Below are 17,555 nucleotides of genomic sequence, written 5' to 3'. Positions count from 1 at the left end.
CTCACCGTCCCATGCCCCCAACTGGGCACCACCTTCTCAGCCTCTGGTAACCATCATTCTACTACCCACCCCCCCCTTTTTTTTTTTTTGAGACGGAGTTTCGCTCTGTCGCCCGAGCTGGAGTGCAGTGGCGCGATCTCGGCTCACTGGAAGCTCCGCCTCCCGGGTTCATGCCATTCTCCTGCCTCAGCCACCTGAGTAGCTGGGACCACAGGTGCCCGCCACCACGCCTGGCCGATTTTTTATGTGTTTTTAGTAGAGACAGGGTTTCATCGTGTTAGCCAGGTGATCCGCCCCCGTCGGCTTCCCAGAGTGCTGGTATTACAGGCGTGAGCCGCTGCGCCCGGCCGAGATCCACTTTTTTAGGCTCCTACAGATGAGTGAGAACATGCAATATTAAATAAGCAATTTAAGTCCCTGTTGAGAGGATATTGAGAATCCTCTCAATACGCAGTCATGATGGTTCCCTTTCATGCCCAGATGGCCCTTAAAAAAAGATTAAGAAAAGAATTAGGCCCCATAAATGCCAATAATGATTATAGTTTTAGTTTCTTAGACATTTATTTGCTGACAATTTAGTAACCTTTTTATTTTAGACAAGATTTCTAAGATACTGTGAAGCATTGAAGAAAGAGTATGGCCTGGCCAAGATGGTGAAACCCCGTCTCTACTAAAAACACAAAAATTAGCCAGGCATGGTGGCAGGCCCCTGTAATCCCAGCTACTCAGGAGGCTGAGGCAGGTACTTGGTTGATCCCGGGAGGCGGAGGTTGCAGTGAGCCGAGATCATGCCACTGCACTCCAGCCTGGGCAACAGAGGGAGACTCTGTCTCAAAAAGAAAAAAGAAAGAGTATGATAGAAATGCCAAAATAGTACCAAAATATAGTTAATCTTGTATGGGATAATGAATGAGTAAACAGTTTAAGGATCTTATCCTAGGAGTGAACCATATTTATATTTACATACACGTGTATGTATGTGTGCATGTGTTATATGTGTGTGTGTACAGTATAGAGAAATTAGGCAAAAGATATGAAAACACGGTTAAAAATCAAAATTTTAAATAATAACCTTAAACAATGACATAATTTGAAAGCTTCTGATATTTGATGTCTCAGAACGTGATGATTCAGTGTGAAAAGGTCTAAGGTCTAGCTACTTTTGAGAAACTCAGGAAGTTTTTTTTTTTTTTGAAGGCACACAGCAAGTTTTTAAGAATAATGAAAGAAGTTGGGAAAAATAGAAATAATGAAGTGTTAATAAATTCTAGTCAAAATGTAAGATGCCAGTGAAGATATTTAGAAAATTTACTTAGTCAATTTGAGAAACAGAGAAATAAATTTTTTTCCCAGCTCCCTCCCCCCACTACAACAAATTATTCTTAATGTAATTTGGATTTATGTTTGCTTTTTTTTTCCACTTAGGAATTAGATACACTTCAACAACAATTGGATTCACAGAACATGAAAAAAGAGAGCCTGGAAGCAGTAAGTATAAAATCAAATAAGGGTTCTCATACTACTCAGCTAAAAAAGTTAATTCAGCCAAGTATATTAATATAACTAATTCAAGTACATATTGATCTGGCAGCTTACTAATAGGAGTTTAATACTTTTTCTTCCTATTCTGGACCCACAAAGATCCTAGTATGGTAAGAAATTAGATTCAGTTATTGAGTACCTACTATGTATAAAACAAATCATTCTGCCCTACCTAGGATATGCAAAATCCAATAGCAATTAAAAAAATTATTTTTTTAGAGACAGAGTCTTTCTCTGTCACTCAGGCTAGAGTGCAGTGACATGATCGTAGCTCACTGTAAATTCAAGCTCCTGGGCTCAAGCGATCCTCCCTCCTAAGGTTCCCAAGTAGCTAGGACTTCAGCCAGGAACCACCACACCTGGCTAATTTTTTTTTACTTTTTGTAAAGACAGGGTCTCGTTATGACTGGTGTACAACTCCTGGCCTCAAGCAATGCTCCTGCCTTGGCTTCCCAATGTGCTGGGATTACAGGCATGAGGCATTGTGCTCAGCCTCTAATGGCAATTTAAAGACACATACACAAGAGATTATAAAAACAAAGAAAGAGGGAGAGACATGAGTTCATCTCTTTAAGAATGTAAAAACTTACATTTTTTTATTCGTTTATTTAAAATGTTTTATTTCACAAAACAAAATGTGCTCATGGTTTAAAAATAGTTGAACAAGATGAAAGTAAAAATGTCTTTTTTTTTTTTTTTTTTGAGACAGAGTCTCGCTCTGTCTCCCAGGCTGGAGTGCAGTGGTGTGATCTCGGCTCACTGCAAGCTCCGCCTCCCGGGTTCACACCATTCTCCTGCCTCAGCCTCCAGAGTAGCTGGGACTACAGGCACCTGCCACCACACCCGGCTAATTTTTTTGTATTTTTAGTAGAGACGGGATTTCACCGTATTAGCCAGGATGGTCTCGATCTCCTGACCTCGTGATCCGCCCGCCTCAGCCTCCCAAAGTGCTGGGATTACAGGCGTGAGCCACTGCGCCCAGCCAAAATGTCTGTTTTGTGTCCTTTCCAGATAGAACTACTGGAAAGACATTTATCAAGTACTTACTGCATGCTTTTTTGAGCTGTAAACACATATCAGCATCATCTTCATGTAATCCCCACAAGAGTCCTAAATCCCATCTTGGTTTTACAGTTGTGGAAAACCTCAAGTGGGGTTCCTACTTACTATGCTATCTGCAGCTTTCTTTTTTTACCCTAACATTGTATCTTCAGTGTCTATTTATATCAGTTCTTAGAGAACCTCCTCATTATTTTAAATTGCTACATTGTATTATGTTGTATAATTATAACACAGCCTTGTAAATGAACAGGTTGTTTATAGTTTTCCGGGATTATAAACAATACTCCTGTGAAAGCATACAGTTTATGCAAAGTTATATCATAAGATTGAATTCTCACAATGGGTCAAAAGATACACAGTTTAAAAATGTTGTCAGATTGCCAAATTGCCTTCAAAAAGGTTGTTCCAGCTTTTGCTTCTAGATGTAATGTATGTGAATGCTTATTTCCCCTGCATTCACTGACAGCAAATATTATCTGACTTTTCCAATTTTAGCTAGTTTGATAGGTAAAAATTACTACCCTATTTGAATTTTCATTTATTTATGCATAAAGTTGAGTATCTGTTTATATCATTTTTGGCCAATGAATTTCTTTTTCTTTGAACTCCTTTTTCATATTTTTGGCGTTTCAGTATACTGTCTGTACCTCAAATCTTGCCTCCCTTTCCTAATTTCCTGTGGATTCAGGTAGATATAATGATGACGGTATTAGGAACTGTTGTAGATTAACAGATTGCTGACACCCTAGCTTGCAAAAGAAATGAGTATTTGTAATTAATTCTTTTGAGAATTTGCTATTGAAAAAGTTATTTAATTAAAAATAGTAAGGTAGTTGGCCGGGCGTGGTGGCTCACACCTGTAATCCCAGCACTTTGGGAGGCCAAGGCAGGCAGATCACAAGGTCAGGAGATCGAGACCATCCTTGCTAACATGGTGAAAACCCGTCTTTACTAAAAATACAAAAAATTAGTTGGGCGTGGTGGCAGGCACCTGTAGTCCCAGCTGCTCAGGATGCTGAGGCAGGAAAATGGCATGAACCTGGGAGGCAGAGCTTGCAGTGAGCCAAGATCACGCCACTGCACTCCTACCTGGGCGACAGAGCAAGATTCGGTCTAAAAAAAAAACAGGTAGTTTTCTGTGTCTGGTTGGTTGTCCATCTATAAATACACTTAATTTTTATTTCCTTGGATCTCTGGTGATGGAAATACGCTTAAAGAAAGAAGGACCACATTTAGTATTAATACAACCAGCTTGCAGAATTCCTCACGTTTCTTTTTTGGAGTGGGTTTGAGAGAGTCAAGTCTTACTTCACTTGGTGAATTTAGTTTCCATAGGAAAAAGCATAAGCTAAACCTTAGATTTACTTTTTGTACTGATGCCATTCTTCTCTGATGTCAGTACATTTATGCCTAAAATAGCAAGTTTTAAAAATACACAATATTTGCAAATTAAGATAACATAAGTCACTAATTCTATTTAACTTTTGCTAGGTTTCTTTCTTTTAAAAAAAAAAATTTTTTTTTGAGACGGAGTCTTGCTCTGTTGCCCAGGCTAGAGTGCAGTGGCACAATCTTGGCTCACTGCAACCTCCGCCTTCTGAGTTCAAGCAATTATCCTGCCTAAGCCTCCCAAGTAGTGGGATTACAAGTGTGCATCACCATGCCCGGCTAATTTTTGTATTTTTAGTAGAGACAGGGTTTCACCGTGTTGGCCAGGCTGGTCTTGAACTCCTGACCTCGTGATCCGCCCGCCTTGGCCTCCCAAAGTGCTGAGATTACAGGTGTGAGCTATCACACCCAGTCCAGATTTCTTTTATTTATTTACTTAGGACTTGTTCTTCAAGAAAATATCTGTCAAATAGTGGTCAGTCAACTAGTATTTATTGAATACTTTATGTTCACTACTGTACAACATATTAGGTCACGCTTATTCAGTTCACAAGAGGGGAAAAAATCAGGTGAAGGATTAACATGAGCTTAAGTCTTCCAGAACAGTTTTATCAAGATGAAATTCAAAGAAATCTATAGGATTGTTAGGCAAAAAGGAGAAGATACTATGAAAAAGGATAGCATAAAATGTCTGCATTTCTTCTATATGTCTTTTTAGCATGGCTTTTTTTTTAATCTTATCTGATGCCTAATTTGTTACTTGAACTGTATATATAATCCATTGCTTATGGACTTTGAAAAATTATCTTGTCTACTTGTTCCTTTTTTGGAGGTTCCTTCTTTCATACTTTTAGAAGAGAAGAGGTTGGCCAGGCACGGTGGCTCACACCTGTAATCCCAGCACTTTGGGAAGCCAAGATGGGCGGATCACGAGGTCAGGAGTTTTGAGACCAGCGTGGCCAACATGGTGAAACCCCATCTCTACTAAAAATACAAAAATTAGCTGGGCGTGGTGGCGGGCGCCTATAATCCCAGCTACTTGGGAGGCTGAGGCAGGAGAGTCGCTTGAACCTGGGAGGCGGAGCTTGCAGTGAGCCAAGATTGCACCATTGCACTCCAGCCTGGGTGGAAGAGCGAAATTCCGTCTCAAAAAAGAAAAAAAAAATGAAGTCTTCCCTCTTAAGAATTTTGTTTTGTTCGTGCTGTAGGTCTGGTTTCAAATCTCACTGTTAACTCTTATGTGTTTGTTAACTTTGAAAAGTTATTTACATGTCAGATCCTTCGTTTTCACATCTGTAAAATAGAGATGATAGTACTACCTTGTAGAGTATCACTTTGGATAGTAGAGATAGCATATAAATAACATGTAGTATAGTGCCTGGCACAGAACAGATGCTCAGTAAACAAGTTTCAAATGTCATTTTAATCATCACCAACACCATTCCTACCTTTTTTTTTGTTATCTAATAACATTTTTGTCACATCCCTATTTTTTTCTCTATGAAAGGTGGGATAGTGGTGAGTACACAGTAACTGTTGTTTCATGTGTTAATTTCCTAGTGCTGCTGTAATAGAATATCACAAACTGGGTGGCTTAAAAGAAACAAACAACTTTTCTCACAGTTCCAGAGCCTGGAAGTCTGAAATCAAGGTGTCAGCAGAGCCATGCTTCCTCTGAGACCCTAGAAAGAATCTTGCTCTGCTTCTTCCTAGCTTCTAGTGGTATCCATTAGCTCTTGATGTTGCTTGACTTGCAGCTGCATCACTCCAGTCTTTGCCTGAGTCATAACATGGTATTCTCCCTGTGTGTCTCTGTTGTGTCTGTACTCTTCTTATAAAGGGCACCATCATATTGGATTAGGGCCCACCCCTAATGACCTTATCTTAACTTGACTAAATATACAAAGAGCCTATTTCCAAATAAAGGTCAAATTGACAGGTTTATGATGTTAAGACTCCAGCTTACCTTTTTGAGCAGACACAATTCAACCCACAAAATTGTGGAAAAATATATGTTATGACCTATTTAGGGAAAAATATCTTCTCTCCAAAGATCACTTCTATGGACGTTGAATCAGACATTGTGTTTAAAGTTGTACATATGTTTTGACATTGTCTTTATCCTCCCATTGGTAGAGTTGTCCTATATTTATTCAGGTCTTATATGTAGAAAATAAAATAAACTAAGGCTATCAACTTCTTGTGAATCTTAGACTGAAAATAGCAGGATTTATTTTTATTCTTCCAATTTAGGAATGTGCTTTGTAGCATTATTGAGTACTAATGATGTTTGCTGTCTGTATTTAAAGATGCTGGTAGTTTAAATTTACCCCCATTCTTATAAACTGAAATCTATTTTAGAATAATTATTGATAAAATAATAATTAAAACTTTCCCTTCTTATTTTCCTTTAGGAAATAGCTCACTCCCAGGTGAAACAGGAGGCGGTATTGCTGCATGAAAAACTTTATGAGTTGGAGTCCCACCGAGATCAAATGATTGCAGAAGACAAAAGCATAGGATCTCCAATGGAAGAGAGAGAGAAACTACTTAAGCAGGTGGGCAAAACAAACATACTTATTTTAAGATGTCTGGTTTTGGTACATGTATTGATTTGTTTTATTTAAGGGATATTAATGCAAGTAGTAAAGCTAGTAAGTGTATTGTCTAAAAATAGTTTATGTGAAGAAATGACTTTTTAATCTAGATTTTCTTCCTCTTTTATTATTATTATTATTATTATTATTTTTTATGTAGGATCTTGCTCTGTAACCCAGGCTGGAGCACAGTGGTGCAATCATAGCTTACTGTAGCCCTGAGCTGCTGGGCTCAAGTGATCCTCCACCTCAGCCTCCCAAGTAGCTGGGACTGCAGGCATGCACCAACACACCAATTCTTTATTTTTATTTTTTGTAGAGATAGGGTTTTACTGTGTTGCCTGGGCTGGTCTCCAGCTCCTGGCCTCAAGCAGTCCTCCCATTTCAGCCTCTCCAAGTGTTGGGACTATAGGCACCCAGCCTAGATTTTCTTAATCAAGTATTTCATAGTAACTTAGGTGAAGCTAACTTTTCCTTATTAGGAATACTTTAAACTCTTCTTTATTGGTCATTAAATATTTAGATAATCTTTTTGAAGATATGTTTCATTATTGTTTTGGGCCTTGTATTTAGAAAATGGAGTATCCCAAGGCCAGTGACTTTTTGTGGTTGTTATTATCAGTGCCTCCATGAAGAGAATGGAATTAAAATGTCCTGTAAAATTATCGTATGTCCTAAAGTCATGACACATGTAACATGTATTTAGTAGCTTTCTTACTACCCCAAGGGTGGATTTAGTTTAGCTCCAAATTATAATTAGCATGTTGTTTATCCTGACACATCATAACTATAAGGGCCTTAGGAGAACTTCATATGTATTTGGGCACAGCTCCAGTCAGGGACTCCTTTGCCCTTAGACTTAGATCAAGCCCAGTACATTTAGAAGAAATGTAGGTATCAATTCAGAATCATTCCAGAAAGGTATTAAATCTAGAACCTGTGTAGTTCCTTGGAAAGAAATCATTGAAGGATGGGGAGGAGTGATCTTGAGGTACGCCTACCACATGAAATATAGAATGGCTACTTAAATTTGAATTTCAGATAAGCAATAAATAATCTTTCAGATATATATATATATATATGTATATGGAAAAATTATTCATTGCTTGTGAATGATACAGATATTCCAAATATTACATGGTACATATATCCTCTCAAAGATATTCACTATTTATCTGAAATTCAAATTTAACTGGGCTTGCTCAATCTAGCAACCCTACCTTGTGGGAAACTGAGGGGAATCTCAGAAATCCTAGATGTTTATATCAACTTATCCAGGCCTGAAGATGTGCTAACCTCATGGTGCCTGGAGGGTAGCTGTGAGTATATCAGTTACTACCCTTACTTTGAGGAAAAAGGATGGAATCTGTGGATGGTTCCTTGGTGCTGTTCTCTTTAACTTCACGGGTTGAAATCTAAAAAATAGATTTCAAGAAAGAGACTAGATTTGACACTTTAGTACAATGTACTCTAGAAGGAAATTATCTTTAAGATAGCCTTACAATGAGTTATTTTTTAAATACTACTTTCTTTTTATGCCTTTGTAGATTAAAGACGATAATCAGGAAATAGCCAGCATGGAAAGACAGTAAGTATCTTTATACTAGGACATTTTACATCCATTTCTCACTTTAAAAATTACATTCTAAAGGTACAGGAGTGGCTTTGACTCTTTCAATTTTACTTATAGCTTTAAATATTTCTTTGAGTGTTTAAGAGCCATTGCATAGTATAATTGTTTTTTATGAGTATCTTTATTAAGATATACTTTACACCATATAATAGATATATTTAATGTAAACAATTTAAAACTTTTTAGTATATTCACAGAAGTGTGCAGCTATCACCTAAATCATCTTTATTTTTCAATTTTTATTTATTTTTATCTTTTTGAGACCAGGTCTCACTCTGCTGCCCAGACTGGAGTGCAAGAGGCATGATCATAGCTCACTGTAACCTCAAACTCCTGGGCTCAAACCTCCCAAGTAGCCAGGACTACAGGCACACACCACCATATCTGGCTAATTTATTTTTATTTTTAGTAGAGTTGAGATCTTGCTATGTGGCCCAGGCTAGTCTCCAGCTCCTGGCCTCAAGTGATCCTCCCATCTCAGCTTCCCAAAGAGCTGGGATTACAGCTGTGAGCCAGTATGCCATGCCCCCAGTCAATTTTAGAACTATTCAGTCAGCCCAATAAAACCCTGTACCCTTTAACCATCACCTCCCTTATCCCTCTCCCAGCTCTAGCCATGCCTATTCTGGACATTTCATATATATGGAATCATTCAATATGTGCTTCTGTGTGGCAGGATGCTTTCACTTAGCACAGTGAGCCTTGCTTTCTCGAAGATCAGCTGACTATTGGTATTTGGCTTTATTTCTGGGTTCTCAGTTCTGTTCCAAGGCTCATAGGTGAGCCTTGAAAACTAAGACAAATGGAATATTATTTGGAAATAAAAATTAATAAAATACTAAGCATGTATTAGTTTTTATTAATACTAATACATGCTTAGTATTTTATTAATTTTTATTTCCAAATAGTATTCCATTGTATGGATATACCATATTTTATTCATTTATCAATTAATGGATGTATGGGCTGTTACCATTTTTTTATTATTATGAATCATGCTCCTGTGAACATCCATGTACAAGTTTTTGTGTGGACATATGTTTTCACTTCTCTTGTATATATACCTAGGAGTGGAATTGCTGACTCATGACTATGTTTAACTTTTTGAAGAACTGCCAGACTGTTTTCCAAAACAGCTTTACCATTTTACATTTCATTTATTTGTATTTGAATACATTTATTTGAAATTTGTAAAACAATCATTTTACCACCAGTTACCAGAAAGCATACCAATTGTTTTAATTTAATTTTTTTTTTTTTTTTTCTGAGACAGAGTCCCGGTTTGTCGCCCAGGCTGGAATGCAGTGGTGCAATCTTGGCTCACTGCAACCTCCACATCCTGGGTTCAAGGGATTCTCATGCCTCAGCCTCCCGAGTAGCTGGGACTACAGGCACACGGCACCATACCCGGCTAAGATTGTTTTAATTTTAATCAACTAAGTTGTAAATTAATAAGTAGTCAACAATGACGAAATTGCCTTTTAATGTCTCTCATATTCTATTGTAATGTTTTTGTCACTGATTACAACTTATGAAATTAATTTTGTTTTTGTTGCATTTGCTTTTAGGTTCTTTCAGTTCATGAAGTCTTTGCCTATGCCGATGTCTAGAAGAGTTTTCCTGATGTTATCTTCTAGAATTTTTATGGGTTTAGGTCTTAGATTTAAGTCTCTGATTCACCTTGAGTTGATTTTTGTATAAGATGAGAGATGAGAATCCAGTTTCATTCTCCTACTTGTGGCTTGCCAATTATCCCAGCACCATTTGTTGAATAGGGTGTGTCCTTTCCCCACCATATGTTTTTGTTTGCTTTTTCAAAGATCAGCTGACTGTCAGTATTTGGTTTTATTTCTGGGTTCTCTATTCTGTGCCATTGGTCCATGTACATGTTTTTATGCCAATACAATACTGTTTTGGTGACCTCATAGTCCTTATAGTATAGTTTGAAGTTGGGTAATGTGATATCTCCAGATTTGTTCTTTTTGCTTAGTCTTGCTTTGGCCATGCAGGCTCGCTTTGGGTTCCATATGAATTTTGGATTGTTTTTTTCTAGTTCTGTGAAGAATGATGATGGTGAAATGGGAATTGCATTGAACTTGTAGATTTGCTTTTGGCAGTATGGTCATTTTCACAATATTGATTCTAGCCATCCATGAGCATGGAATATGTTTCCATTTGTTTTTGTCATCTATGATTTCTTACAGCAGTGTTTTGTAGTTTTCCTTGTAGAGGTCTTTTACCTTTTGGGTTAGGCATATTCCTAAGTATTGTATTGTATTGTATTTTGTTTTATTTTATTTTATTTTCACAGCTGTTGTGAAAGGAGTTGAGTTTTTGATTTCTTTCCTTTTTTTTTTTTTTTGAGACAGAGTCTCTCTCTGTCGCCCAGGCTGGTGTGTAGTGGCGCAATCTTGGCTCACTGCAACCTCCGCCTCCCGGGTTCATGCCATTCTCCTGCCTCAGCCTCCCGAGTAGCTGGGACTAAAGGCGCATGCCACCATGCCCGGCTACTTTTTTGTATTTTTAGTAGAGACGGCGTTTCACTGTGTTAGCCAGGATGGTCTCGACCTCCTGACCTTGTGATCTGCCTACCTCGGCCTCCCAAAGTGCTGGGATTACAGGCATGAGCCACCGCGCCCAACCGAGTTCTTGATTTCTTTGTCAGCTTGGTTGCTGTTGGTATATAGTGGTGCTACTGATTTGTGTACGTTGATTTTGTGTCCTGAAACTTTACTGAATTTATTTATAAGATCTAGGAGTTTTCTGGATGAATCTTCAGGGTTTCCTAGTTATATGATCATATCATCAGCAGATAGCGACAGTTTGACTTCCTCTTTACTGATGTAGATGCCCTTTATTCATTTCTTTTTTCTGATTGCTCTAGCTAGGACTTCTAGTGCTGTGTTGAATAGAAGTGATGAGAGTGGGAATCCTTGTCTTGTTCTAGCTGTCAGGGGGAATGCTTTCAACTTTTCCCTGTTCAGTATAATGTTGGCTGTGGGTTTGTCATAGATAGCTTTTATTACCTTAAGATATGTCTCTTCTATGCTGATTTTGCTGAGGGTTTTAATCATAAAAGGATGCTGGATTTTGTCAAATGCTTTTTCTGCATCTATTGAGATGATCATATGAGTTTTGTTTTTAATTCTGTTTATGTGATGTATCACATTTATTGACTTGTGTATGTTCACACATCCCTGCATCTCTGCTATAAAACCCACTTGATCATGGAGGATCTTTTTGATATGCTGCTGGATTTGGTTGGCTAATTTTTTTTTGAGGATTTTTGCCTCTAAATTCATCAGGGATATTAGTCCATAGTTTTCTTTTTTTTGTTATGTTCATTCCTGGTTTTGGTATTAGGGTGATACTGGCTTCATAGAATGATTTAAGGAAGATTCCCTCTTTCTCTATCTTTTGGAATAGTTTCAAAAGATATTTTGAAATATCTTTTGAAGATATTTCAAAAGATATTTTGAAATATGGAGGCTGCCATCTCCCCCTTGGAACATAACTTCTTTGGCCTGAAACCACCCCCTCCATCACCCACATTGGCCACAGCCAACCCCATCCAAGAGGAGTCTGAACTGAGACACGCCTAACCCTGCCCCCACCTGATGGTCTTTCTCTACCCGCCTCGTAGCCAAAGACAAAAGACATAAACTTGTGGCAGGCCTATGGCCCCACCAATCACCTGAGAAACCCAAATATTTATTCAGGTGACCTTAGGGCAAGCTTATATCCCCCCATACTACTGCAGCTGATGCCCTCTTGAAAGTACCACCTCCTAGCTGGAGGCCAACTGACACAAACCATTACAGCAATTCATAACAGAACAATCCTGCTCCAAGGGAAGGAGAAAACAACAGCTAATTTCACTGCCTGTAACATCCACACTAACCAGAGGCCCTGAGTCTGTTCACATGACAGCTTCACTTCCAGCATAACCAGCATTCAAGAAAACCAGTGCACTAAACAAAACTACAACCAAGAACTCTCGCAGAATCCACTTCACTCTTCAGCTACCTCCACCAGAGCAGGTGCTGTTATCCACAGCTGAGACCCTAAAGACAGATCACTTCGCAGGAGTCTTTGCAGACCCTCCCAAGTACAAGCCTGGAGCCCGGTAGTTCTGGTGGGTGGCTAGACCCAGAACAGCAATAACAATCACTGCAGTCTGGCTCTCAGGAAGCCCCATCTCTAGGGAAAGGGAGAGAGCACCACATCAAGGGATCACCTCATGGGACAAACGAATCTGAACAGCAGTCCTTGAGTCTCAGATCTTTCTTCTGTCATAGTCTACCCAAATGAGAAGGAACCAGTAAAACAATTCGGGTAATATGAGAAGACAAGGTTCTGTAACATCTCCAGAAGATCACACTAGTACCAGCAGTGGATCCAAACCAAGAAGAAATCTCTGAATTGACAGAAAAAGAATTCAGAAGATCAGTTACTAAGTTACTCAAGGAGCCAGCAGAGAAAGGTGAAAACCAACTTAAAGAAATTTAAAATACAGGATATGGATGAAAAAAATCTCCAGAGAAATATGTAGCATAAATAAAAACACAGTCACAACTTCTGGAAATGAAAGACACACTTTGAGAAATGCAAAATACATTGGAAAGTTTCAACGATAGAATCAAACAAGCAGAAGAAAGAACTTCAGAGCTCTAAGACAAGGCTTTCAGAATAACCCAATCCAACAAAGACCAAAAAAGAATTAAAAAAAAAAAAGCACAAAGGCACCAAAAAGTTTGAGATTCTGTTACATGGCCAAACCTAAGAATAATGGGTGTTCCTGAGGAAGAAGGCAAATCTGTAAGTTTGGAAAATGTATTTGAGGGAATAATCAGGGAAAACTTCCCTGGCCTTGCTAGAGATGTAGACATCCAAATATAAGAATGTCATGGCTGAGCACGGTGGCTCACACCTGTAGTCCCAGCACTTTGGGAGGCCGAGGTGGGCGGAACATGAGGTCAGGAGTTCAAGACCAGCCTGGCCAATAAGGTAAAACCCTGTCTCTACTAAAAATACAAAAATCTGCTGGGCATGGCGGCACACACCTGTAGTCCCAGCTACTTGGGAGGCTAAGGCAGAAAAATCACTTGAACCTGGGAGGTGGAGGTTGCAGTGAGCTAAGATCATGCCACTGCATTCCATCCTGGGTGACAGAGTGAGACTCCATCTCCAAAAAAAAAAAAGAAAGAAAGCAAAGAAAGAATGTTAAAGATTACACCCGGGAAATGCATCACAAAAAGATCATCACCTAGGCATAGTCATAAGATTATCTAAAGTCAAGACAGAGGAAAGAATCTTAAGAGCTATGAGGCAAAAGCATCAGGTAACCTATAAAGGAAAACCTATCAGATCAATAGCAGATTTCTTAGCAGAAACCCTACAAGCTAGAAGGGATTGGAGTCCTACCTTTAGACTCCTTAAAATAATTACCAGCCAAGAATTTTGTATCCAGTGAAACTAAGATTCGTAAATGAAGCAAAGATAAAGTCATTTTCAGACAAATGCTGAGAGAATTCACCACTACCAAGGCAGCACTACAAGAGCAGTTAAAGGGAGTTCTAAATCTTGAAACAAAACCTCAAAATACACCGAAGTAGAAACTCCTTAAATCATAAATCTCACAGGGCCTATAAAACAACACAATGAAAATGAAAAACCAAGGTATTCAGGCAATAACTAGCACAGTGAATAGAACAATACCACATATCTCAATACTAATATTGAATATAAACAGCCCAAATGCTCCACTTAAATATACAGAATAGCGGAATGGATAAGAATTCACCAACCAAGTATCTCCCATCTTCAAGTGACTCACCTAATGCATAAGGTCTCACATAAACTTAAGGTAAAAGGGTGGAAAAAGATATTCCATGCAAATGGTCCCAAAAGCAAGTAGGAGTAGCTATTCTTATATTAGACAAAACAGACTTTAACAACAATTGAAAAAGACAAAGAAGGACATTATGTAATGATAAAAGGACTAATCAAACAGGACAATATCACAGTACTAAATCTACATGCACCTAACACTAGAGCACCTAAATGTAAAAAACAATTATCACTAGACCTAACAAATGAGATAGACAGCAATACAATTAATAGTGGGGGACTTCAATACTCCATTGACAGCACTAGACGGGTCATCAAGACAGAAAGTCAACAAAGAAACAATGGATTTAAACTATACTCTAGAACAAATGGACTCAACAGATATTTATAGAACATTCTACCCAACAACTGCAGAATATACATTCTGTTCATCAGCACATGGGACATCCTGCAAGACAGACCATATGATAGGCCACAAAACAAGTCTCAATAAATTTAAGAAAATCAAAATTATATCAAGTATTCTCAGACCACAGTGGAATAAAATTGGAAATCAACTCCAAAAGGAACCGTAAAAACCATGCAGATACATGGAAATTAAATAATTTGTTCCTGAATGATCTTTAGGTCAACAATGAAATCAAGATGGAAATTTAAAAATTCTTTGAACTGAACAATAATAACGACACAACCTATTAAAACCTCTGGGATACAGCAAAAGCAGCGCTAAGAGGAACATTCAGAGCATTAAGTGCCTACATCAAAAAGTCTGAAAGAACACAAATAGACAATCTAACGTCACACCTCAAGGAACTAGAGAAACAAGCACAAACCAAACCCAAACCCACCGAAAGAAAAGAAATAACAAACATCAGAGCAGAACTAAATTAAATTGAAACAAAAAAATGAAAGATAAATGAAGCAAAAAGCTGGTTCTTTGAAAAGATAAACAAAATTGATAGACCAATAGCAAGATTAATCAAGAAAAGAAGAGAAAAGATCCAAATAAGCTCAATTAGAAACAAAATACTACAACCAATACCACAGAAATACAAAAGACCATTCAAGCTTACAATGAGCACCTTTACACGCACAACTAGAAAACTTAGAGGAGACGGATAGATTCCTGGAAATATACAATCCTAGATTAAAGTAGGAAGAAATAGAAACTCTGAACAGACCATTAACAAGCAGTGAGATTGAAATGGTAAAAAAAAAAAAAAAAAATTGCCAACAAAAAGTCCAGGACCAGATGGAGCCACAGCTGAATTCTATCAGACTTTCAAAGAATTGGTACTGTTTTACATTTCTATGTAATATAATAAGAGCAGCACATGAGCAGCATGTGAGGGTTCCAGTTTTTTCACATCCTCACTTGTTATTATCTCTTTTTCTATTATAGCCATGCCTAATGGGTATGAAGCAGTGTCTCACTATGGTTTTGATTTGTATTTGTTTGATGGCTAATGCTGTTGAGGTTCCTTTCATATGCTTATTGGCCATATTCTTTGGGGGAAATGTTTACTTAGTTCATTTGCTAATTTTTTAAACTAGATTACTGAGTTGTAACATTTCCTTATATATGCTAGATAGAGGTCTCATCAGATACATGATTTGTAAAATTTCCCTTGTTCTATGAATTATCTTTTCATTTTCTTGGTATCCTTGGAAGCATAAAAGTTTCCAATTTTGATTATGTCCAGTTTTTCTTTTTTTCTTTTGTTGCTGTTGCTTTTAGTGTCATATCTAAGAAATCGATGCCTAATCCAAGGTCATGAAGACTATGTCTATGTTTTCTTCTAAGAGTTTGGTAATTTAGTTCTTACATTCAGATCTTTGATCCATTTCAAGTTAATTCTGTGTATGATTTGAGGTAGGAGTCCCTTAGCTTCTGCGTAAGCACTTTTCCCAGCACCATTTATTGAAAATACTCTTCTTTCCCCACTTAATTACCTTAGCACCCTTGTCAAAAATCAGTTAGGTGTAGATATATGGTCTTATTTCTGGACTCACAATTTTAGTCCATTGATATATATGTCTATCCCTATGCCTATACCACATTGTTTTTGTTATGGTAGCTTTATAGTAAGTATAACTGCTTTATGTTAAAATATTAGCCCATATAATATTCTGCCAGTGGTAGGTTTTTCCTTATTTTCTCATTTTTGAGACTAATTTTCCAACTTAATTTGGCTTATAGAAACCTACAAAAAGTATTGTTAAATATTTTTCATTTTCTTAATACTGCAAATCAAACTCAAAGGAAAGTTGGGAAGGGGTGTGCTGTTTAACTCAGGCAACCTAGTGTTCTCAGAATATACTTGGGCTCCAAATATGAATCAGTAAAAAAGATCTAGGCTGGGCGCAGTGGCTCGCGCCTGTAATCCCAGCACTTTGGGAGGCTGAGGCAGGTGGATCTCGAGGTCAAGAGATCGAGACCATCATGGCCAACATGGTGAAACCCCGTCTCTACTAAAAATACAAAAATTAGCTGGGCATGGAGGCGCATGCCTGTAGTCCCAGCTATTCGGGAGGCTGAGGCAGGAGAATCGCTTGATCCCAGGAGGCAGAGGTTGCAGTGAGCCGAGATCGCACCACTGCACTCCAGCCTGGTGGCAGAGCGAGACCCCGTCTCAAAGAAAAAGAAAAGATCTAGACAAGATTCTTCCTCTCTAGATTTATAGTATTGTCCTCATAATAGGATATGCTATTTTTCGATATTTATGCAACTTGGAAAAAATATCCTAATGTCATCGTCAGTTATAGTATTGTCCTTAGAATAAGACATATTATTTTTAGATATTGTTTATGCAACTTGGAAAAGATATCTAACCTCCCCATCAATTGTTTTTATTGAATGTCTACATTTCCTTCATAAATTCATTAAAAATATTTTCAACAGGTTAACAGATACAAAAGAAAAGATAAATCAGTTTGCTGAAGAAATTAGACAACTTGACATGGATTTAGAGGAACACCAAGGTAATGCTTCTGGTATTTTTATAATGTAGATTAACAGATGTTTAGCAGTATTAATATAGTGTTAACTGGTGTCTCAGAGACTGTTTAACTACTTGGGATTTATTATTTAATTCTCTGTGATATTACTAACTTTACTAAAATATATACTATATGAGTAATATTAAAGCAATGATTTAAACTGACCACTTATGAGTTAAAATGATTGCATAAAATTTATTTAGCTTTGCCAAGCAGTTTTTTTTTTTTTACAAAAACAGAAGTAAAATGTTTAAAGTTGTTATAGATTCCTAAGTTATACTTTCTCCTAAGTTATACTTCCTTCCTAGTAATAGTCAATAGTTTACCGTAAACAATATAGTCGGCCGGGTGCGGTGGCTCATGCCTGTAATCCCAGCATTTTGGGAAGCTGAGGCGGGCAGATCATCTGAGGTCGGGAGTTCGAGACCAGCCTGACCAACATGGAGAAACCACATCTCTACTAAAAATACAAAAATTAGCCG

At 37.8% G+C, this 17,555-nt stretch overlaps 1 protein-coding gene across 3 annotated transcripts in view; it reads left to right on the top strand.

The window, feature by feature from the left end:
- Positions 1–17,555, top strand: part of IFT74 (intraflagellar transport 74) — a 131,199-nt gene that overhangs the window by 56,053 nt on the left and 57,591 nt on the right. For all 3 annotated transcript variants that reach the window (NM_001133674.2, XM_063713910.1, XM_063713911.1), the window contains 4 exon segments: positions 1,426–1,488; positions 6,408–6,551; positions 8,138–8,178; positions 16,976–17,055. In NM_001133674.2, the coding sequence (NP_001127146.1) occupies positions 1,426–1,488; positions 6,408–6,551; positions 8,138–8,178; positions 16,976–17,055 (328 nt within the window).

This window comes from Pongo abelii, chromosome 13 (genome assembly GCF_028885655.2).
Source record: "Pongo abelii isolate AG06213 chromosome 13, NHGRI_mPonAbe1-v2.0_pri, whole genome shotgun sequence".
Lineage (NCBI taxonomy): Eukaryota > Metazoa > Chordata > Mammalia > Primates > Hominidae > Pongo > Pongo abelii.
The sequence above is the reverse complement of the archived record's forward strand: the minus strand, read 5'-3'. Positions and strand labels throughout refer to the sequence as shown.